General features: G+C 41.3%; 1 protein-coding gene across 7 annotated transcripts in view; it reads left to right on the top strand.

Annotated features, from left to right (window-relative positions):
* PDE8A (phosphodiesterase 8A) overlaps positions 1-24,108 on the top strand; it is a 157,350-nt gene that overhangs the window by 97,355 nt on the left and 35,887 nt on the right. For all 7 annotated transcript variants that reach the window (XM_027801108.2, XM_055715219.1, XM_027801105.2 and 4 more), the window contains one exon: positions 23,113-23,169. In XM_027801108.2, coding sequence (XP_027656909.1) covers positions 23,113-23,169 — 57 coding nt within the window. The remainder of the gene's footprint in view (positions 1-23,112; positions 23,170-24,108) is intronic.

The raw sequence follows: 24,108 nt of genomic DNA, 5'->3' as shown, positions 1-24,108 counted from the left end.
ACTGCTATCTTTAACTAGATTTGACGCATAGTTTTTCTTTGGCAGCCCATCTTGAAAGGTCCCAGCTACTGTTTTCTGACACCATTTCATGAGAGCTAACTTTTTGGCTCTTAATGTTTTTTCACTCTAATGTGCCCTGGAACTGGTCTCCTCCTTAAATTTACACTGGGTTTATGTAGTGTTTTATCTAGTTCTAACATTTTCTGTGTAGAAACAATTGCTTTTTACTAGAAGGTAATTTTCTTTTTTTTTTTTTTCAAGGAGAAAAATGGTTAATTCCAAATTATACATGATGACATGAAGGGCTTTTATAAATAAAAGATGTTAAAGAATGTCTTAATGCTCTTTTTTTAAACATCAGCTCCATTTTTCAAGTACACTTATGAATCTCCCTTGGTATGTTAGCGTGGGTATCCTGTTAAAGCTCGAGGGGTGAGTGTTGAATCGTTCAGAGGGGGCACATTCTCCCAAATCCCACTCCACTGCGAGAAGCTCTGATCTGCTGTAAGATAGCCAGTCCTGTGAGCTCTTCTGTCACCTAAGCTCCTCTGTATCTGAAGCACAGGTTCCTGTATTAGTCCGTGAGTTGGAGAGGTGATTAGCATTTCCATTTTTTTAATGCTGGTGTCTTGATTATGTGACTAAAATGAGGCAGGATGGACCTGGGCCTTTATTTCCCTTGCCGTGTGTGATAGTGGTTCATTTTCCTCTCTTGCTCCCATTTGTATACAAAGAGCTGAACTTCTTCATCCCACCTGGAAATAGCCACAGTCCCACCAAGCAGAGCACTCATCACAAAAATGAGATTTTCTGAGAAGTTCATAGCAGGCGGTTACCTTAAAAGATACCAGTCTCCTTAGAAACATAAATTTTTCTGCATCTGCATTTTTTCTTTCTTCTGTTCTTCAGCTGTGTGTGTAAGTGGGGATCCTTGAGGTGTCTGTGCAGGTAGGAATTGGCTGCTGAAGATGTGCTCAGGAAGTTGTTTCTGCTGTGTTCAGGAAGAGAGAAGCTGCTGCTGCAAGTAATTTTAAAACAGTAATAATCTTACCAAGAATTGCATCAGAAACATCTTGAACCTATAAATCAAGTCCTCATGATTTTTGTGTGGTCCTTGGGTTATATCACCACGATCACTTTGTTTGTGACCAATTTTTGCTTATTAAGGAAGGTTAGGTTCACTGTTTGTTAGTGATTTTTCCTGTATTCAACTCTTATATTTCTCTTGCAATCTGGAGTCTTTTCCCCCTAAGCAGACAGGTTTCTTTGTCCCCACCTTTAAATGACATAACGTCATCTCTTTGCAAGTCATTCAGTGTATCAATCCAGCCAGAAACATAGATTTTTTTGTTCAAAACCCAAAACGGCGATGTTGGAGAATTTTAAAGTATACATTCCTAGTATATGACCTCTTTGGCTGTATGGTGATTATTAATATTACAGAAGCAACTAAGAGGAAATGACATCAGTAGATAAGATGAACTGTGCAATAGCAGAAGCTTTATTCACATTGAATACACTATTCATTTGCACAGAAAGATCATTTCTCAATTCAAAGAGGAATATTCTAATTTAAGGTCTAACTTCAGCCATATGTCAAAATCTCTACAGAAACAAAGCTTACCACTGTGCAGTGATCCCATAAGAAACACATTCCCCTTTGTGGATGGGCAAATGGTAGGTGCATCTAACCCTCGGAGCTCTCATTTTTCCTGACAAGCGCTCTTTTTATATCAAAAAACATTTCAGTTTAGTCCATTTGCTAATTTAATGTAAAGTGACCAAAAATAGGTGTAAAATATAGGAAATACCATAGTTGGTGGCCTCCAGGCTAACTGCCCCATAAACCTAGGGGTTTATTACTTATTTAATCTGATTAGAAGGTGCTGTTACATTGCACTGCAGAAGTCGAATTTCAAAATACACTTCCATGAAATAAAATCATATGTAAAAATTTAATTGAATGTAAGTGATAACGACAGATACTCCAGACAAAGACAGTTAAAAGGAGCTCTCTATTTAGCTGCCCAGGAAAAAGCAGGAAATGGTGGCCTGGCTTGCAAAATCAGTCTCAGTGGTATGGTACTGTAAGGATAGCTGGCAAACGTTACATTTTGTGTCATACCTGCTAGTCTTGGGCCTCAGACCATTGAAAAGGGGGAGTGAAATCATGTAGAAGTTACTATCCTTTTTGCCAGACCTTATCAAGAAGAGATAGTAACCTCTATCAGCAGATTGCTCAGCACAGCCCCCACCCTTCCTATGCCGCCCTCTCCTCACTTCTGTGCTTGCACACAATAGGGTTCCATAGTTGCATTTGTATTTAAAACCACGTGCTGTCTGCCTCTGGTCACCCTGTTCACCTCTATTGATATAAATAAAAACGTAACAATGGAAGGCCCTAAGTAAGTGTGCCATGTAGATGACAGACAGGTATAGTCACGTATCGCCACTCAGGTCGTGTCACATCACCATCATTGCTGTTGCTGAAGGTCAGAGCAAGGTTTCTTTCCCTAGCCATGTACTAGCCAGGAGCCTTAGTGGAATGAAAGTTTGGAAAGGGACTTGTAGTAAAATAATGTTTTAATCCTGGAGCAATGTGAGTTTTGGAGAAAACCTGTCTTCTGATGAGTTTAACATCTTGACATCGTTGGCACACCCAGGTGAATGCCATTCTCTGATAAATACTTTGATACTCCAGTTTTCTATTCTTTGAAGTTTTTGCTAGTCATGTATATATTTTTAATTTTGTCATGTAACCAAAGATAGAGGAGGATTGAGAATGATTAGCTTCAGAGAGGAGTTTGTTTTCTAAGCCCTTACTACTAACATTCAAACTGAGGAGCCTGGGAAGAATGACAAATGGGTGCAAACTCATACTCTGCTGAAATGACAAATTAAGTAAAACCAGGAAAATTCTGATGTAGGTAGAGTGAGGAATGGGAAGCAGTTTTGTGTGTGTTTGGTTTTTTTTAATTGACTGCTTGTTTGGTTTTTTTTTTAATAGACCTGCTGGTTTTTATTGGCATTTTTTGCTCTTTGGGTGTGTGCTTTTATTTATTTGTTTTTGTCTAGCCATTTATTAGCCTAAGGCTAGTTGCCAGTGTTTAGGAAGAACAAAGTCTGGTCAAATCACTAGAGTTACACTACAGATAGATTTGGCCCAGTATGTTTGCCTTGTCATTTGACTGCAGCGTTGACATGGTTATTGGTGTGTCTTCCTCCCCAGAATTACATACTACATTTTTTGTCTCCAAGGAGAGGAGGATTTGGCAAGGAGAGCTGAGAAGCATCTGGCTCTTTCCTGTTGTTCCCCCTCTCTCTGTTACTGAGACTAGGACAGTCTCATGGACGGCTCTAAATTTAGCTGCTCTTTTTCATCTTAGGAGTCTGTTCTGCTTAGATTTTGGCTGGGAGAGATACCTGGGTGAGAGGAAAGGCCTGGGACTGTACTGACTGAATTGCATTCCCTCTGGGGAATATTCCTGTCTATTTTCTGTAAAATCCCCAGTTTGTCCCAGCAAGCTCCTAGTCTGACTGACTGTCAAGAGTTTAACAACTTGTTTAGAATAGGACTTAGTTCTCTACATTCTTTTGAAAGGTATAGCTCAAAAGGTAATATAAAGGACCTGGAAAATTGTATGCCTCAGCGATTTATTTACAAGTAGATGAGTAGGGAAGAGTTTTTCCAGAGGATACCCATTTTCTCAATACAGTTGATTGGGGTGCAATAGGGAAGCTCCGTATTTGTGGTCAGTGGTCAAATATTATTTCTTGCAGTTAAGAAATCTTTAGACGGGGATGGGCAGAATTACATTCAGTTAGAGCATAAATGGCTTCCCCAATGTTTCCTTTCTGCCTTCTATAACCTGGCTTTGAATCATCACATGCCTAGCTGGGAGGCTATTTTTTCAGATCATGTTTGACATTTGCCCATAGCTGGAAAATATGAGAGCAGATTCCACAAAGCAAACACTGAAATCCATAATGGAGGTGCCATACCTGTTGTTTGGTTCCCCCGGCAGAATGCTGAGCTTCCTTCCTATCAAAGTCTTTTAACAAAAATATTATATATTATATTACACATATATATCATGTATGTATATATGTAAGACTGATGGTAGTATGATCGTATTGAAATGGCACTTGCATTTCTGTTCCTGCCTTCCACACCTTCACTGAAGTTTATCCTTTTTATTCAAATCAACTTTTTCTGTGTTTTAAAATGAGAACTTTTACAAAATATTTAGAATATCAACAACATGAATTCTCAAAAATTATGTTTTCAGGATCACAAAAGTAAAGACTTGGAGTCAGATCTTAAACAGACCAAACTGGTGTAGTTCCTAGATTTCCAGGGAGCAACTCCCAATTTGCATCAGCCAAAGGTCTCTATTTCATGGTGACAGTAATTTTCATGCAAAACACCCCAGGCATCGCAGGATTCCAGTAGTTCCGTTCCATTTGTCTGCTGCTGCTAGGAAGTTGTTTACTCTTTTGTATCACTCTCTGCTGACGTCTGCTCACTGAGCAATGTCATCAAATTTCCTGTTTTTGGCATGTGGAAAGTAGCTCCCCCACCTTATGCTAAAGCTTTGCTGCGTGGAGATCTGTGGAGCCGGATGCACCCAGCGGACAGGATGTAAGGTTAAATGCAGCGTAGCTAAATAAATAAAGTAGGTGTTCAGTTGTGAACTAGAGCTGTCTACTTACTAGGAGGATAAAGCTAAGTTTAAATATTGAGCAGTGATAAAACTCCACATTTGTTTCAGGTTGTAGGGTTTTTTGAAATGGCTTTTGGTTGTTTTTTTCCCCCAGAAATGTGCTTTCTTGCAGAATTATGTTAGTACCTTACTGAAATAGCCTGAAATAGTTTATAATGTGGTAGTGTATGATGTATATGCAAAAACACCTACATTCAGGTATGGCAAAACATTCTGCAGGCAGCTGATGGTGAAGCTGCTACTGCTAGTGATTCTGTAGACAGAGGAACTCTCAACAATGCGCTCCTCAATAGTTCCTTTACTAGCTAGCACAGCAGAGCCTGGTTGCTGAGACAAGGAGTACTGAAATTCCGCCAGTGATCTGATCCCCTTACAATTTTGGTTTGCTTGTTTTTTGGCCAGTGCGTAGAGTTATTAACTTCTATTTGGACAAAAACCAGTGATGAGCAGAGCAGGTCTTAGTTCAACAGTTCTTCCAGACAAAGCTTGGGGCAGCTTTAGTCAATAATACTAACACCACCATCATATTAGCCTCCTGTCATCCATAGCAAGAGGGAAGTACCAACCGGAAAAAAGAAACAACCTTTGTAAAAATAGGACACACCATGTGCCTTCTGCTACTTGAGCCTTGTGCTTCCCTGTCTCTTCCGAAGGTCTGTCATGCTCCAAACTGTTCCCCTCAGCTTAGCGTACTCTGTCTCCAAATCCTATTTTTCCTTTCTCCACAGAGCTTGTGTGTTTGGCAAAGAGCAGTTGATCACTTCATGAAAGTTGTTCTTGTAAGGAAGCTTCTAAAGTCCTTTATTTAAAAAAACCCAACAGAACAAAACAAAAAAAGAAAACCAGAAAAAGTTAAAAACCCACAACTTGGAACATTTGGAATTGCTCTGCAGAGCAGTGAAAAAGCCAGGGAACATCTGATGACAGACAGACCAACAGGGTGTGCTGGAGTGGTATATAGGAACTGGCCCCCCACTGCAGGGGGTTGAATTTGTCTTCTTTTTAAAAGTTTTTTGTTACGGTACAGCCAGAAAGTTTTGCCAAGTTCTTTTCTCTACTAAATTCAGTTTTGCTGCACTATCGCAGTGGTGCTTTCGGTAACTGGAAGTAGTCTGTGTGAAGTACTGAGTGTGGAGCACATGGGCTGTCACCTCATTGAAATGCTGAGTTATCTTTGTCTTTTCTGACTGCTTCATGTTTGGGTCTGTGCAGAAAGAAAGATGCTGTTTCCCTCAGAGTATCTTCCTTTATGATCAGAAAGGAGTATAATGGGTTCCCCCCCCATACAGACTTCCTGTTCTTCCAGCATCCTGCATCCCTAGTGGGGCCCATAGTCAGTGTTCAGAGTAGCGAACTGAATGCAATACCCAGCCATGGGCACCTGTGTGCATCTGATTTGCATCTCCAAGTGTTTGGTTGCATTTGCAATGGCATTGTCTCATTAGGATCATAACAACTCCTAAATATGAACATTCTCTGAGACAGGCTGCCAAGTTGGGTGAGATGCGGTCAGCTTGCACTTCAGTCAGTTAAACCTTTGCAGTGAAAACCTTGCACTCTGCACGAGTGAAAATAAAGAAGTTGATGTAGTGCCTGGTGTAGAGCTGCCCATAGCACAGGACCCACATCAGTCACCTTCCGATTTGGAACACGCACTGTCTGTGCTGAGGGAGGCTCAGGAAAGAAGCAGGAAAGGAGACGGCTGCAGACAATGAGTTCAGTGCCTAGGCAAAGGTAACACTTCATCCAAACAATTGGCAGGGGCTTCTCTCTCTTTGTTTCTCCCCTGCCCTTCTTCCTCTCTGTGTATTCCCTGTTCCCTCCTCCACATATTTTCAGAGGTTCATCCGGTACCTTTGTGCCCTCCCATCAGATAACGGTGGTGGTGGTTGATTCTTTTGACCCCTGCCCTCCCCCCCGCCCTACCACTACTCTTTGCGGTGCTGTCCTCTTTTCCATTCCCCTTCGCCTTCTGCTGAAGTTTGAACCACCCATGGCGTTACAGGCAACAAAATTAACCTTCAGGGCTGCATTTCCCCTTGTGGCAAAGCTGGGCGAAACTCCCAGTTGCTGGTGTGGACTGGAAGGCTGGATAGAGCCCCCCATCATCGTGGACCGAGAGGGCATGCTCTGCCGTGCAGCCTGCTCTACGGAGCTGCCTGGACGTGGACACTGAAAGCATGGTGGGCCCCAGGAGGCCTAATACAGCGTATTCCTTATCCTCTGGTGGAAGAGAAGAGCTCCCAACAAATTCTGCCTCCAGGGCATCTCAGTACCGACCTTCTTCTTGGGGCCCTTGACAGGGGTTGAGCCAAAGGGCTCAAAATCAGAGCTTTTTGCATCCTGCTGCCGATTAAATTTATTCATAACTTGCCCTCATGGAGATTTATAAGTACAGGTGCAAGCTAAAACTCCTGAAAAGATGTCATTCATTTTATTTCTAACCAATAAATTCCAGATGTTTGCCTCTGACTCCTGGAGTGCTGATATAATCAGCTTGAGGCTGCAGTTGTTCAGTCGTGTGTTAGATGACAGAACAGAGAGTGAAATGAATGCTCTCGCCATTGCCAGTGGCTTGCAGTCAGAGGGACACGGTTTTTCCAACCAGATGAAACTGGGAGAGTTCCAGATGAAGCTGGGAGAGTTGTGTTGAGAAAACAACTGGTAGGCATTGCAGTGACAGAACAGTAATAACTAGATTAAAAAGAAAATAAAAATTATCTTGTATGACAGAAATACTGGAAATAATGGAATATTTCAGGAAGAAAATATGCTATCATGTACTGCAAAAAATTGGTCTATGTTTATCAGAAGATGTTTCTTGCTCCAGACTGTGAAAAGCTTCTTATATGGGAAACGTTGATTTGCATAGTGCTGCTTGTAAAGGCTGTAACTAAATTGTCAAAGTCAGACGTGGGGGAAGAAGTGTTTTTTCTTGACTGGCAGAGCCAACAGATTCTTCTTACTCTAGCAAATACAGCAATCCAGTCTAATGGTAGTCCTGGTAATTCTGTATGGATGCAGGTTAAAAAAGTATAAAATGAGCTAAAAAAAAAAAAAAAAAAGGAGAATTGTGAAGCAGAATCATCAGTTAAGGTATTAAATTGTCATAAGCACTGTGAAATTCTGTCTTAAAACTTGGTCTGAAGTAGGAATGTGGGATATTTGTCAAGACACCCATAGTTCCGTATTTACAGTGTCAGCAAAATACTATTCCCAGCACAGGCATGTTTCTCTTGTTAAGAAAGAAATCAATCAATCTTAAATGCTTGAAGTAGTATTAGTTTCTTGTTCAAACAAACCATGCTTTACTTCCCAGAGAGTACATGGGTAGCAATGACAAGGTTGTATTCTTTAAAAATAAAGAAGGGGCAGGAGGCTGAAATATCACACACGCTTGGTAGGCAATGTAGTTGTTAAATTTTTCGGACAAAATAATTCACAGGTGATCAGCTATTCAGCATTCAGGACCAGCTGCCCAGAGAAGGAAGGACACAGAGAGCCGTGGTGGGCCTTACGTTTGTACACGTGTCCTTTTTAGCTTTCATTGCTCACTGAACTCAGGAAAAAAAGGTACTCAAGGAGACAGCATCCACACAGCAAATGCACTAGATGGTCTCTTCCAATACCGGGAAATTGCTGATTGTGTCACAAAACCACTGCAAATCTTGCTTGCTTCATCTGGAAAGTATTTCTGGGTACAACCTCATATTATGGCCTGCAAATTTTGTTGCTCTGTTTTGTGGGGAACGTACTGTGAGTAATTTATGTCTAATGGAGTAGTGGTTTGATGCCACCTCTAGTATTTCCCTGCTGTTTCACAGAAGGTTTGTTTTGTGGGAATACATTTGAATGTTCTTGGCAAAATTAGATTACAAAATATAACTGGATTAAATTATGCTCCTCATAGTATATTCTGAAGTCATCCAGAGTATGACATATTGTTTCAAAATAAGCAGTGAAGAGGAAAAGTAGAACTTTGGTGCTCCGTGGTACTGTGCATGTTAGTGGCTTGTACAGCTAGTCAAAATAAATTCCTGTTGCAATGGAGTACTAAAATTGCAAAGTTCAACATCTAGCAGCACGCCATTTGTTTTGTCTTTGGAGGATAAGGACAAAAGGGATGCAGAAAAATCTGCTAACCACACAAATATGAATGTGGTAAGAACATTTGTCCTGACTCAAAGGAATATGCAAACACATAAAAAAAGTCAAATGAAACTTCCCATGATTGATAAAAGCTTTCCCCATCAAGGACACCGTTCTTTCCTGCATCTGTAGTAAGTAATTACAGCCTTATGTTCAAAGTTCATAGAGGAAGAAAAAGAAATCGGGTGATCTACCTCAGTAATAAAACTTTTCAAGAGTCCAATCTACGTCATTCTTCAGTGAGTTTATAGGTTTATTTTTTAATTCTCAAAATGACCTGTAGTTTTACTGTAGCTTTATTGGAACCGTTAATGAAGTGAGTATGGCTTTTCCTTTCGGTCTCTTATGTGAGACATTAGGCGTTACACTAGGAAACTATTTATCCCTGCTATCTAATTTATTTGTAATGTATGTTTCACACAAGCTATCTTTACCATTACACTGGTTTATAGAAATGCAGTAGAATTTTTACAGAAAGCAGTAGTTCTGTTTTATTCTAGCCCGACAAATTTCCAGCTAGGTTTTGTGTGCTAGAAATCAGGCTGAGCTCAGAGTTATGCCATGAAACTACACTAAATTGGATATTTCATTAATAGAATTTTTCTGTTTGCTTTGGATGTTCTTCTAGTATTTCATTGCTTGGGGGGAAAAAGGCAAAAAAAATAAATGAGTACTGTTGTTTTTTTACTCAGCTTTGCTAGAGATACAGGGGAGTTCGGGTTCTGTGTGTTGAAGGCAGGTCTGAGGAGCTCTGAGTCCTCACGATTTGGTTGTGCAGATACAACATCTGTCTTCCCTGAGGGAGGACACCAAGGCTTGCAAATTAACATTTCCTGCTAAAATTTCTGGTAAAAGCTCCCTGCCAGAGCTATCAGCAGTCTGGATCACTGTCTGGGAAGAAACACTTGGTGCAGGGGAGGAAGAAGGAAATGGTGACTATGAACTTATTAATGGTGTCGCCAGACAGGACTTGAATGTCTGTTTTCTCTTGTTTATTCTTTGGCATAAAGCTTTCACGCTTGCAGCAGAAGGCCTAGGCCCGTCACAACTTTTCTTAGAAAAACCAGCAGAGTGAGATTCAGGGTGGAAACATTATTTTGGATAGTTGGAAAACAGAGTAAATGAGCTTCCATCTTGTCAGGGGCCAGAATTTGTATCTCAAGGGAGGTTGATTTTGGATGGATGCCAGTTTTCCTTGCAACTAATCAGGGTTGGTTTTTTTCATAGATTGACACCATTTCATTGTATAATGACTACGTGGACTGTCTTTCTTTCATATAGCTCCTTCTAATTCGTCATTGTTATGCAAGTGAAATGAGGTTGTCACTGCCTAACAAATGATGCAGCATGGAGCTCTGTGGCACACGGCAGAATAGCCCAGGCTTCTCACGTGTGTACAGCTCCGGCACTGATTCCTATCAGAGGACAATTGTGCAACTCTTGGCTACAACATCAGACCTTTTTAGATAAGCCAGATAGATTTAGATGTCAATAAAATGGTGCAGAAGATGCTGGGTACCTGGTGGTACTAATATTTGAGAAGCTGTTTTGCTGCATTAAGTCTCGACGCTGCTGTGCTCACAGTTTGGAGTCCTTGCTGGGGGGAGCAGAGAACCTGCTTATTTCAGAGATCACACACGCTGCTGGTGTTCAGACAGCCACTATGGAAGGGCCCACTGTAGGGTCTGAGGAGCTGTAACTTGGAGAGACTGGTAAAGCTTCTGAAAAAAATGTTCCTGACACCCTGCCCACAGTATAAGGAAGGTAAGCACCAGTTTGAAGTGGCTGCCCAGGTGACACATGAAAAATCCACATCTGCTCAATCAAATGCACCTTTTAACCACTGCTGGCTGTGTGCTCATAAGCGTTCATGATTTTATACAGCAGTTATCTGCCTATGCAGTTTGCAGGTGAATGCACATGATTACATTATAGATTTATTCAGTGGTTTTGCGTCTTCTTACCCCGTGTTCTTACCCCTGCATGTAACAGATCTTTCCTTCAAACTTCGTAGCTGCAGCAAGACTCTCTGTGAAAGTTTCACTGTGTTCATATCACTGATAAAAGTATCTGGTGCAAGTATCTCCAGATGGTGTCTCTCTTTCCTGGAAATCTCAAGGTTAAATAATTTATGTGAGGCTATTAAGCATCTATAGATTATTATCTGCACAGTTGTGGTCCTTGTACTTTGAGAAATACACTCTCTCCAGGTACAATGTTTGTATCTAGACAGTAGTGATGTCAATGAACTTCACTGTGGGCAGGATTTTGTCTTAAGTGGATATTTGATAGCCAGATGAATTTGTTCCCTAGTTAAGAGCCACCATGGCAGAGTGCTTTATGGGCTTCCCTGATGATGGGTTGTTTATTAAAGAGCTGCCTCGTGGGAGAACGCTCTGCTGAGACTTTGGTTGCCACAGCTTTACTCCTGTGCAACTTTACTAGGAGGTAGTAACATACTGGTTGCTTATGCGTTTCTAGAGAGAAAATCATGCTCTGTAATAATTCATTTTATACCAGCAGTGGTCATCTTTGGCATATGCAACAGTTCTTTGTAAAGGAAATGCTACTAGTAGGCAGAATGTGCAGAGATTGCTTTGTATCAGAGATAATAGTATAGTTAATTTTTTAAACTTTTTTTTCAATTAATTTAAATAAAATGGAATGTACGTACCATAAATCCAGATAGAGTGAAATGTGGCTTACGAGAGAACTAGAACGAGAAGTTGCTTTGCTGCATCAAATTCTACTTAATTGTAATTCTGATTATAATGAAACCCCCACTTTAATAAAGACATACAAAATTTAGGGGGATTGACATAACTGTTAAAAGGTTCTACTGTACTTAGGGGAAAAAAGAGTGATCCCATCTACCGAGCGTGTAATATTAACGAGCCCTGTGGGCTGGCAGAAGCACTGTGTGTTACTGAACCAGACTCAGGCAGAAAACCAGGGTCAGGTTTCAAACTACCCTGTAGGTCCTCAGAAATGAAGAGGCATCTGTGTTAGAGGAAACCAGTCGCTCACCCCCTCAGCCAGTGAAGTTCCTAGCGGTCAAAAGAAAGAAGGGATCCCCAGCACTCTTAAATCCATTTGTCTGTTTTCCTCCTTATGATAGAACCTGGAGTTAACCTGTCAGATTGTCATTGGTGTGAACAAGCAAAATTCATGCTAAACCTTAGAGTGAAAAAAGGATGTACTGCTGTGAATTTCCTCATATTTTTTCAAAAGACGTCTTGAATATGCCTGCAGTCTCAAGTCTTCATTTATTGGAGACAAAAGTTCTCTATTTAGAAAAGGTTTGAGTGCCAAGAACCTCTTTTTCAGTTTTCTCAAGTATCAGCAGACAGTTGCACTCAGCCTGGGAAACCTGTAATCGATAAACAAAAATACTGAAATGTTTATTATCAGTATTGAAAAATTCCCTTCCACTGTACTGGCCTCTGACCCTCTGACTTAGCATTTATTCTACCTGCAAAATTCCATCTCAGAGGCTGTGTCTTTGCTGTCTCTTAGAGCAGTTCCCAGGCAGGGTACCTGATGGAGTACGAGTGAGTTCATGCTTACTTCAGGTGGCCAGAGCGCACCTTTTGGACTGTACCGAAAACCGTGTGCCAGCTGTGTCCAGCAGGTTCACAGACACCTGAGTAAACTATGTGAAAGTGTGCCTGGGAGTTGGCTGGGAGAATGGGGAAGAGGAGGGAGGAGGCAGCTTCCTACCATCACCATCCAGGCTTGGAGGACTAAAATCTGGTGGATCCAGGATGCCCACATATGCCAAGGCTGGAGATGTGCAAGATAAAGTAGGAGTCGTGGGAGCTCATGTGCAGTTCTCAGTGGGTCAGGAGGGGTAATCTAAGCTTGCTGCTGGCCCAGCTGGGGTCTGACAGCAGTTTGCTGCAGGCCATTTGACACTGCTTGGGAAATGTGTGCTTTTGTGATAATGGATGGCAGCAGGCAGAAAAAAATTACTTTGGTCAGTAAAGCCTGAACTGTGTCAGTGCAAACAATGCGTTATTAATGACAATAGAAAAAGCAAGTTTGTTCCTTAACAAATGGAAACTTAGGACAAAATAGAAATCTTCTAGGCAGCCTAGCAGATCCACCAACTGCTTTATGCTATTTTTGTGCTGTACTCTCATGCTTTCCTTGGTCTGTTTGTGGCAGTTGCCGTGTTGGTAGATCAAGCCATGAAAAGTTTGTTTGACATAAAGAAAGCAATTGGAAATCTTCCTGATAGACTGGAACTTCCTTTTAGTCAGCTGACTCTGTTCAAATCCAGATAGTCCAAGAAAAACTGCCACTGAAATTAATGTGCATAAAGAAGAAATTAATACTGATAATGATGGAGATTTATTGTATCCTGATGCATCTGTAATCACCTCTAAAACAGAACTAGCAAGTGGTATCTACTAGAAAGTACTAGCTGATAGATAAGAAACAGATTAGCGCTTATTGCTACGCTCCAGGATCTTGCAAAATCACAAGAGAGCAAGCAGTTTTAATAATATTAAACAATAGAACTACTGTGCCATATTTAAGTCTCCCAGAGTGCCATGCAGCTCAACTGTTAAAGTGCAGGCAGCAAGAATTTCCTTCTGGGCCAGAAGAATGTAGTATTTGTACTAAAGCGACTGCTCAAGTGGGGGGTTGGAAAGTCAGCTACAGCCTGCCTGCAAAATTAATACACCTGAGGCAGCAGTAGGCAAATGAGAAGTTCCTTTTCAGTTAGACAAAGATGTAGTTAAAGCCAAGGCTGGATTAATTTGTTTGGAGTGATGCAAACCCCAGCATATTTAATGCTCTGGTTTGAAATGTGTCTTGGCTGATGACCTGTAAGATGTAAAGACTAATTTCTTCTCTGGTGTCTTGGCTGGCCTTTACATCTGGGTGGAGGTTATTTCTGCCAACAGATGAGAGAGGGTAGCACGCTGAAACTTTTACATCAGCGCCAGCATATGAGGAGTTAGTTGGTCCCCAGAGCTTGGTTATAGCTCTCCTAAGCCAGTGGAGTAACCAGTTTTGGGTCAGGTGAGGGGAAAAGGGGAGAGGAAATAGATCTCTCGCCCTTCTGGGAATTGCTAGACGCACCATTTTTATGTGGCTGCCTTTAAAGCATTTTGTGAGATAAGAGTGTGGCTGGTCCTGATTGCAAAGGGGAAAACAGAGTGGTTTCGGAGTACAAGGGCAGAGCTGCTGAAGCTCAGAGAGGTGTAATATCCACACATACATGCTGATCAGCTGCCAGCAAGGTAATGTCTCACAAGGCAATCACAACCCTTACTTGCAAGTAACCCCAGAATACCAAGGATGCCTGACTTTGGAGGACATTTTCTCTGAAGTGCAGGTATTCTAGCTGAGCCTTGAATTTTGTCAAAAACAAGCGAAATACGGGATTAGGTGCTAGTGCCTTAAAGATGACCTCTTTTTTCATCCGAAGCAATTCAGTTTCTGCATATTACACGTTCTGTTCCTGTTACCCTTAAGCTAGACTCTCCAAAAATGTAAACACTTAAAAACTACATTTAACTTTGAACAGCTGAAAATGTTCATACTAGGGTTTTTTTTTGTATTGATAAAGGCATCCATTTCTGTAACCTATGTATAGAAAGACATTATTACAGGGTTTAAAAAATTCTTCTAAAGTACAAGCCAGATCATCTAAGCTGCTGTTTTTCTCTTAGTGTGGGATATAACTACAAATGCCCTACAGCATGCCCTCACCACACAGAAATATTTGGCAATAGTTTAGTGAGCAGCCCAGGGAATCCAGTGTAGGAAGAGCTCACAGCCTCCAGATGTAGATCTGTGTGTATGTGGCCTGAGAGGAGAACTTCTTGAAAAACTTGAAGTCAGAAAGTGGGGACCTTATTGAAGACCCCAATGAGCCATCTCAAATCAAGACAGTGAAGACCTAGAGCATTTTAAATTCAGTGCTGGTTGATCATAAAAGCATTTGGCAAAATAATGACCATGAGACACAGGCCAGTGTTGAGGGTGTCAGTGTCCCCAGGGTTGCTGTGGAGTGTATGATTCACATTTTTTCTCTTCTAAACAGCTGAAATTGCCAGCCCTGTGTACTTGTGTGTAGCGTACAGGTCTGTAAGGGATCTTTGAATCAGGTAGATGCTGCAGTGAATGCAGCTTGCTAGATTTGAATAGTTTTTGATGTGAGGACTGATTTCCATGCAACTTTCTTCTCTTTGGACAGAACAAGTCAGTGTGGGTTAATGAGTAGACAGCTTTCTTTTTCTGGCTTGTCTGTGATTTATATTCTGCCCCTTTTTGCTGTGTGGTTCATTGAGAATAAGGACTCTCATGGCAGTATGTAGTGTGAGATTTGTGCAGTTGCTTGGCTGGAGTTGTGTCTGCTTACCTTAGAAACCTACAATAACAGTGCCGTTACCAAGTCACAAGGTAAACTGTGTTTGAATTATCAGAAACTATCATTTTCAATTTCATAGATCAGTGGGTGTTTTCCAGATATCAGCTATTATCAAATGGTCCCAATATTACCAGTACCTGCCGCAGTGGGCTGGCCAGGGAGCAGGGAGCCTGACGCCACGCCGAGGGATGCCAGGGCTCCGGTCTCTCTCCCTGATGCTTAGTTCCTCTGAACTTAAAAATGGAAACAGCAACCGTCTCCTCCCTCTGCAAGCTTTGAGATCTGTGTAGTAGTGCTGTAGGCACGCTAAGTGATAATGACATTTATTTTCTCACTTAAATACCCTACCAAGAGCTCAACACCCCCTGCACCCCCCAACTGTTAGCATGTTCTGTGTACAAGTTCTAACCTTTAGCAGTGGCAGGGGCTGCTGCTTGCCTTTTCGTGCTGTCGCTGCACAATGTTACCATAGCGGGACACTCGCCTGGGCCAGAGGCCACCCAGGCTTTACCACATTAGAAATAATAATAAAAGGCACTTTGGGACAGCATCGTTAATTATTCCCAACAAAACGGAATGATTCACTTTTGCTAGTGCCATGCTTGCGGCTCGCCAACCAAAGTTTAGTGTAAGGAGTAAGTGGAGAATTTGTAAGCGGTACAGAATGGGAGTTCTCAGTTGTGTCTAAAGGGTGCTAGAAGGCAACGAGCCCCATTTCACAAGAGTAGTACTCCAGGTTTGTTCCACTTTCTCTTTACTTACTGCAGTGGAATAACACTGAAGAAATGCAGTGGGGAATTAGGCGCGGAATACAAACAAGTATACGTATATAATGATGGCTGGCACAGTGGCAAGCCAGACCTGCAGCCAAAACTCAGCGGGGTCCTCCTCGGGTGCAGGGGGGGCCAGGTGAAGCTAGGATAGCCCATGCACGCCGGCACACCAGCAAAGCAGTCCCAGTCCCAGCTGGGGGTGGGTGGCTTCTGGGTGCCTTCCCTGGGACCTGGGTTAACCTGAAGCTTGCCTCCAGGCTGAGCAGTGGAAGAGGGGCTGGATTTTAGGGGTGGTAAAGGTGATGTCAAGAGGTCGGGAGTAAGTTTTTCGTGGCTGACAGGGCTAGCAGCCTGACTTGAGAGCTCTGGCAACGCATTATGCTCAAAAAAGCTTTCCTTCTCGCAGAAACTGCAAGCTGTCCAAATTCTGTGTTGCTAATGATGTGAATCAGAGGTCAGAGTTTGGCTCTCAGGAGCTCGTTTATGTAAAACTGGTTCACAACTGGTACTAAAGAAATGGATTAAGATGATGGAAGGTATAGAAATGGATTAAGATGATGGAAGGTATGTTACCCCATCACATACACTGTCTGTTGTATCATTACATGGCAGCTTCACGGATAATTCTTCTAGGAATCAATTTAAAACAGAAAATAGATAAAAGGAAAAAGGTGCTGGAATGGAACCTCAGATGATCTTCAGACCTTGTAATATAGATCTAAATCTGTATCATTTTGTTGATGGAGGTGCATCAGTGGGAACCTGATTTAGATTAATGCAAATGCTAGATTTTATCAAAGTAAATTGCACTGAGCCAGGATGCTACATTATGTAAATTACCAAGTCTGTGACATTTTTCTACATCCTTTATGAAACAGAAATAGGAAAAAATACCAAGTGCTGGAATTAACAGGTTTCATCTAGGTTGAACAGCAGTTTTGGTAAAATTTAATTGCCTTTCAGAACTCCTGTCTTTGTATTTCAGCAAAGAATCAACTGACTACATACAGCCTAGGGTCTTTGAGAGCCAGGCTTACCTTTGTCCTTGAATTTGTTGAGCAAAGGCAGAAACCTTGGATGCTTTGTTCCATCTTACTCTTTATTCAAACTGCTGCAGCCTCCAAACAACACAAGAAGTAGCTGCATGGAGCCAGACTCCCACTTCATTTGTACTGAAGTAAATCTCAGCATATTCTCTTTGCATTTGATGGAATTACTCTGAATTTTCACTGTTGCTAACCAGGTCAGAATTCAGCCTATGAATTATAAAATTCATTTTGTGCTCAGAATAGTTGGGTGTGTTCGGAAGATCTGCTCAGCCAGCATTTTATGTAACTTGTACCAATGTCAAGTATGTAACAAAACGGTGTTATCAAGGTCTGCAAAGAAGATGTGAGCAGTGATGTTAAGTTTTTAGCAGAAATTGCATGGAAAATAGGTAGCTAAATCTTAAATTCTCTACTTCGGTAGATTTCCACTGAGAAAGAAATAGGTAAATGACCATGGATTGGATTAGTATTCATATATTTCAGAAAGTGATAAAGATCGTTATAAGAAAAATGTGAATAGTGAAAACCTACAGTTGATCCTGAACAGGGAAACTTTCATTGCCCAGAAGTGTTAGCCACACTGTCACACACTCCTCTGTTGAGATAAAGGCACCATACTGGTATGACCTGGGTGGACCAGATCCTGGACCTGGTCATGTCAGTTTATAGCGAGTGGGTTATTTCCTAGCTTTCAGCATCCAGGAGGATGCTGATGATTCTGATAAAGGGCTTTATCATGTAGAATTCAAATATCCTCTGCTAATAGATCCTGAATCAGTTAAAACTTAAGGTATGGTATAAAGCTATGAGTTCAGTTGAGCTTTCGTTTTCTGGGATGATAAATCTATGCTTAAAACCAGCAGGTTAAGAAAAAGGATATTTTTTCCTTTGTAAAGTTGATCCCTCTGTTTTTCTTAGAATTATCAAAATTCAGTTTAACAGACCTGTAGCTCCTAGCATATGTTGATGATCAAGAATGTCAAATCTTGCTGTGATGACTTAACTCATACTGATTTATATCATGTCCCTAGTATATGCAGAAAACTTAAGTATGTATTTTAAAATTTGATAAAACACTTTGTTGTGATGTCTCAAAATATTGATCTGAGTAAATTTTGCTGGCTGTAGTCCATTTGGACCAGCAATATCTCTTATGTCTAATCATTGTAGTTAATCTGTGTTATACATTATAATGAGTCAGAGCCTTGAGGGTGAAGTGTATTTGAAGAGGCAGTTAGATAGTGTTAAACTACCAACAGAAATTCTCTTCTCGTGGTCTGCTTTCTAAATGCGGACGTTAGCCAAACAGCAGCAGGTTCCCTCTGCAGTCCATTCAGCAAAAGTTTATGTCACTTCTTTGTTCAAGACATTGCAGGAAAAATAAGGTGTCGAGCAGCAGGAGGAGAAATGCTACCAGCAGCCCTTTAGGGAGGGATACTAGCAAGAGGCCAGGGCTGTGTGTGGTGATCAGATGCCGAGAGGACGAGTCATTCTTGTCATCCACACAGCCCCGTCTGTGGCAGAAAGGAAGCGAGGGCGCAGTTGTGCATTGTGGAGGAGGATTTCAGGTGCATACTTCTGCTCCCCAGGATGCCAGCAGCTCCCCAGCCAGCCCTTCCCCTGAGCGGGTAGTGCTGCAGTGGTCGGCAGCCCCAGCTCCGATGGGAGTTACCTTGAGCTGTGCAGGGCTCTGCTTTAGAATGTCCCGCAAAAGCTTCATAAAAGAAGCGACTTCAGAAAATCAGCCTCCAGAAGGAATGTGTTTGCCCCTCTGTAGCAGTATTGCATGGCAGTTAATATCCAAAGGATTTTTTGGGGGCTGACTCTGCCCTTTTAAGAGGTTTGCTCTCCTCTCCAATTGGTGGTGGTAAGAGAGGCATTTTGGAGAAAGCCAAGATATGAGACCTCTAGCAAATAGGAGACCTGTGGGCTGCTTTGAAGTGTCCCACATGCCAACCAGGCAGTTTATCACCATAGGGAGCGTGTGGATCAGGCTGGCTTTATTTCCACTCTTTATTCCTTTCTACATTTATTCATTGAGAAAGTTCATTTCAAGTTTTTCTAGCTGTAGGAAGAAAAATAAAAACAACCCAGCAACCATGAACAGACCATTCCTGTAGATTCAGTTCTGGTAAAAGGCAAAGAGTGACTCATAGCGAGAAATACTTTACCAGGTTATATCAGGTCAACATTGAGTTTGTTGTGCTTTAATCAGACCAGTCACAGTTGTTGGGGTCTGTCTTTTTAAAGCTTATTTCAGTTGTTTTTATTTGCCAAACATTCACTTTTCTATGGACATTGGAAACATGAAGTATTTCAATCTGCAATTTCGATGTTTGCATTGTAGATGCTACAACATGCAGATCATTTCTAGCTAGTGTCAAGCTGCACAGCGCAGTCAGTAGAAGATAACCCCCCCTGACAGCTATCGTATGGGTGGGTAATGCCCATTGCCTGGGACACATCTCACTTTGTGCCGGGGCTAGGCCTCCTTTGACAGGACAGAAAATACAGTGTTCAAATAAGAAAGGCAAATTTGGGGGAAAGTAAGTACTACCAGCAGTAGTTAGCAGATCAGAGGATATAAAATGGCTTCAACTGCTATGTGTAAGCATTTAAACTAGTCTGGAGTTGATTATCTGCTCTGTCTCTAAGCAGAGGGTGTAAACACTCGCTGCTGCAGTAACCAAGCTGCTGTCTGCAATTAAAGCTAACTAGTAGCTGCTGACCTGCAGCCTGCTATTACAGGCATCTCTCGCTCCCCAAACCTCGAGAAACTAAGCTGCAGCTATTGTGGATGTTGCAGTAGCACAGATGAGCCCAAAAGGTTTGCATTTTCAACAGCCTGAGAATTAGTTACTGTTGTAAACTATTCTGGCGTTTAGATGTCTTTGAGACCATGAGCCCTGCTGCAATGAGAACAGGCTACAGCGTCAGAAATCTGCAGCAGGACCCCTTCCTACCGTCTGTTCGGTTTGATCCCTGGCTCCAAGTTATAGGATGGCCTCTAAGGTTGTTTGGCCAAGGAAGAATTTTCAAAAGACTTACATTCATAGTCATCGTGCTGAAAGCATCCTGGACTCAAGTCTTGCACAGTCACATACGCTGTACTTACTCGTGAAGTTTACATCAGCAGCTCTTTGGCAAGGGACCCAGCTCTATCACCATCAGTTCCAGGAACCTACAACTAGTTCTACCTCTCTGTCTTCTCATACGCTTTCTTGCAGGTTTGTGCCTGCCTGGAAGGCTCTCATGTGCATAAGTCACATTTGTCAGTCTGAAAATATACTTGGGGTTTTGTTTTTCAAGTAGGAAAGAAACTTCAGGGAAGAAGTAGCAAAAGGTGTGAGTGAATGAAGATGTGTTTGTGCAGTTACTATACATGTGAGCTTTGGCTGGGGTTGGTTTTGTTGTAAGCTTGCGGCGTTAGAGGTATTCTTAAAGCTCACTTAGTTCACCGATAGTTGAGAGTTTCGGCTAATCCTTGCTGACGCCTTGATTTTTGACACAGTACTTAATCGCATGTCACTTCTCAGCGCTACTAGCAGCACACAAAAAGTTGAAATGATTAGTCAAGTTACTTGCACAGATTTCAACAGGATTAAGAATTAACTGGAGTTCACAAAAATTTTCCAGCTGAGATGCAGGCCAGGGTTTTTCTTCTACTCAGGACAGCAAGTTAACGTGTAGCCAGACAGTTTATCTCATTTGGGCAGTGCTTGTAACTTAAGCTTAAATGGTGCATAGACAGGAATTTTCAGTCTAGAAATGGCCACAGGTTGCTGGCAGAAAAGTGATTTCAGGCTCAGTCCTTTAAATGCTTTGATGGCTGTTCATTCACAACCTTTTTAAAGGAAAGAAGCATCAGAAAAGCAGTAACTGGCAATGCTGGGTTGATCTCATTTGTTAAAATTCCCCTTGGACTGGGACTGGTAGTCCAGGGGTACACTGGCCTGATGGATGGGGTTTTACATACCCCCAAACACCAGTGGAGTTCAGCTCTGGATCTGAACCTTGCAGCTCAGGCCCATCTCTTGGTGAAACTGGAAACACTTGCTGCTTTATGCTGGCAGCTGGAGTGTACAAAAACAAATGTTTCAAAATTTAATTTGAAGTGTGGTTATGGTCAGAGAAGTGACTGTAAAAAAGGCATCTTTTACTCAATAGATACACTCCCTCTGTGTCCTTCAGGCATTTCTGCTGATCTTACTGATTTGGGACAAGTAGTTACTACTGTCAGTGCTGCAAAACCAGTAACACTGGTGCAAAGAGCTGGATTCCCTTCTGCTATGTGCATTATCAGCATATGCATTTGCTATTTTCTAGTGCAGATTTTGAATAACTGGATGATGTGCCACAAAGGAGAATAAAGCAGCTTGATTTTTTCAACTGAAGAGATGTTCTTGATCTCAAAATTAGAAAAAAACATACTGAAGCATACTTAAACTAAGCTGATCTGACCAGGATGAGAGTAAATCTGAAACCCCTCCATGTCATTTTGACATGACCTTTTAAAGACCCCCTTAAATAACATATGCAAACACTGGTTCCTGGCTTGTTTTTGCAGACACTACGTTGCCATTTTTCATTGAGTCATGTTTCTTGCTTATTTAATGTTGCAGCAATGGCTTCCAAGTTGATGAATAAATAAAATCACACGTGAGAAAAACTGAGGGCTGAGCAATGGAGCAGCAAGGTCATAGAAAGAATGGAGCATGCAATTCTAAAAGATTTATCTGTGGGATGTGCTGATGAGTCTTTAAAATTACTTATTAGAAGAAGTCTAGGCTGCAAAGCAATAACTCTGATCTTCAAGTGTGGTTTTACTTTGAAAAACAGCAATGTAAAAAAGCCACCTTTGTGCTCAACAGATCGTTTCTTTGTACATATGAATCAAGAGATGTCTTCCGTTTACTGCGTTGCCAAAATTGATTTTCTTTTGCTTTTTTACTCCGGTTACCTTTGAAGAGTCTATGTAAAGTCCAAGGACCATTGGTTGGACTCTGTTTCCTGTTTTGAATCGGGAGCATTGTTATTCCTGCTTTTTAGTTTTCATTTCTGAGACAAGAGGGGAAAAGTATTTAAGCACATGAAAGTGCAGATACTCGCCTCATGGGAATTCCCAAAGAACCTAACCTGCGTAATCCTATTGGAGTCTCCCTCTGTATTTGTGTGTTTAACTACTTTAGAAAGTCCATCCCATACCAATTGAAGAGTCATTCATGTTCAAGCTTGATTAATGATTAATTGTATCAAAAAGAAACAGTTGCGATAAACATCACTTCTGGTCATTGACCTCCATTCCTTGAAGTGACACGTGAGAAGGAAGGATCCCAGCTCAGTTTGTGCATCCTAAGCTACACTGTTTGCCAGTGTTACTTGAACAGAATCTAATGTGGGAAGCGCTGGCATGCAGAAAGCATGACATATGACAGCTTTTTTCCAGGGTTTTTCAAAGCAAAGTTGCATGCTGAATATGTGCTTTGTCAAGTACAAATATCGGTGCTGAAACCTTCCCTGGAGGGGCTGGGTGGGAAGGACGGAATGCACCAAAATGCTCTTGGAGAAATGAAATCAGTGTCTTTGCATAGAACTCCTGGGCACCTCTTACATGGGAAATTCGAAGAGCAGAGTTACATATTTTGGCCTTTCTCCTGGAGGTGTAGTGTTTTTTTGCATTTTAAAAAAAAGCAATTTTTAAACACTTCCGTGTTTTGCAGAACAGCTGAAGTGATACAGAGGATACAGAAAAATAAGTCTGTCTAGCAAACTTTCATGACAATCCATTACTCTATGTTTAAAGTAACAGTAAAAAAATACTTGAAGAATAGCTTGTTGATTTCTAACTGTGTTAATGCAGCTTAGCATATAAATTTACAAAAGCAGAATAAGACCATCATGAAGAAGCCTCATAATGATAGCAATATATCTGTGAGACAGTGGTAAATAAGAAATGTGTTCTCTAACAGTGCTAATTTTTCTTCTTACCTAGGTGTATATGTATTAATAAGATCCTTTCTTATTTCTTCTAGGCACCAGTAACGGATGTGCAGTTTGGCCCTATGAGACTTCATCAAGATCAACTTCAGGTAATACAACAGTTCAAACCGAAGTCTTAATTTCTAAAACATCACAGATGTTAGCTTAAAATTCATGACTGGAATTTTTGGGGGATAGAGATCTTCACAGAGCATTTTTGTCAAGTGTTTACGTGCACCTAACAGACATTTTTATCCCGGCATTCTATGTGTATCCTAAAAATCCTGCCTAACTCTTTGCTCCGGCCATCTCTCAGCTCATAAAAATAGAGGTATCTGTAGTTCTTTGTGCTATCAGTTTGCTTGTAATCAATTTAATGTGTGCCTTGTTTTGTATTCTACTGGTAGTCAATTCTTAATCAAAATCTCATCAAAATGGTACTAAGCCAAATGTCCTGTCGAGGTCTATTCCACCAGCATTATTACTAGCATCAACCAAAGTTGCAATATCATCACACAATATAGGAAGTGAGCTTGGCAATGTATGGTTTTTTGTTATTCATTGTTGACTGGCATTAATTCATCCTCTTTTATGTCTTTATTAATGAAGGTCATTTGTCAATTGTTCCCTTATTTTGTCTGGGATGTGCATGAGGTTTGCAGATACAGGACTCCTTTGGAATTCCTCTGAAAACTCTCTTGTATCCCAAGGCATACAGAACCATTAATAATCCAAGATGTTCCTCAGTCAGTAATTACAAAACTCCTGGGTGGAAGTAATTTGGACTTGATAATTTGGAAATGTCTGTCTTCAAGAACTGCAGTTCAACATCTTCCGGACCTGTTATCAGAACAGACAGTAATATCACCAAACATCAGATCTTAGGACAGCCTCATCCAGCTGTTCCCTAAGTATAAATCAGAAACATTCCTTGACTATTTCTGCCTCTTTTATTGTTCTTAATGTTTGTATTGCTTTTGTCCAGTCACAGGCCACTCTAAAATTATACCAATTTGTCCTGGTAATATAGCTGGCAGGCATGAGGGAAG

The sequence above is a fragment of the Falco cherrug genome, chromosome 7, assembly GCF_023634085.1.
Source record: "Falco cherrug isolate bFalChe1 chromosome 7, bFalChe1.pri, whole genome shotgun sequence".
NCBI lineage: Eukaryota > Metazoa > Chordata > Aves > Falconiformes > Falconidae > Falco > Falco cherrug.
The sequence above is the reverse complement of the archived record's forward strand: the minus strand, read 5'-3'. Positions and strand labels throughout refer to the sequence as shown.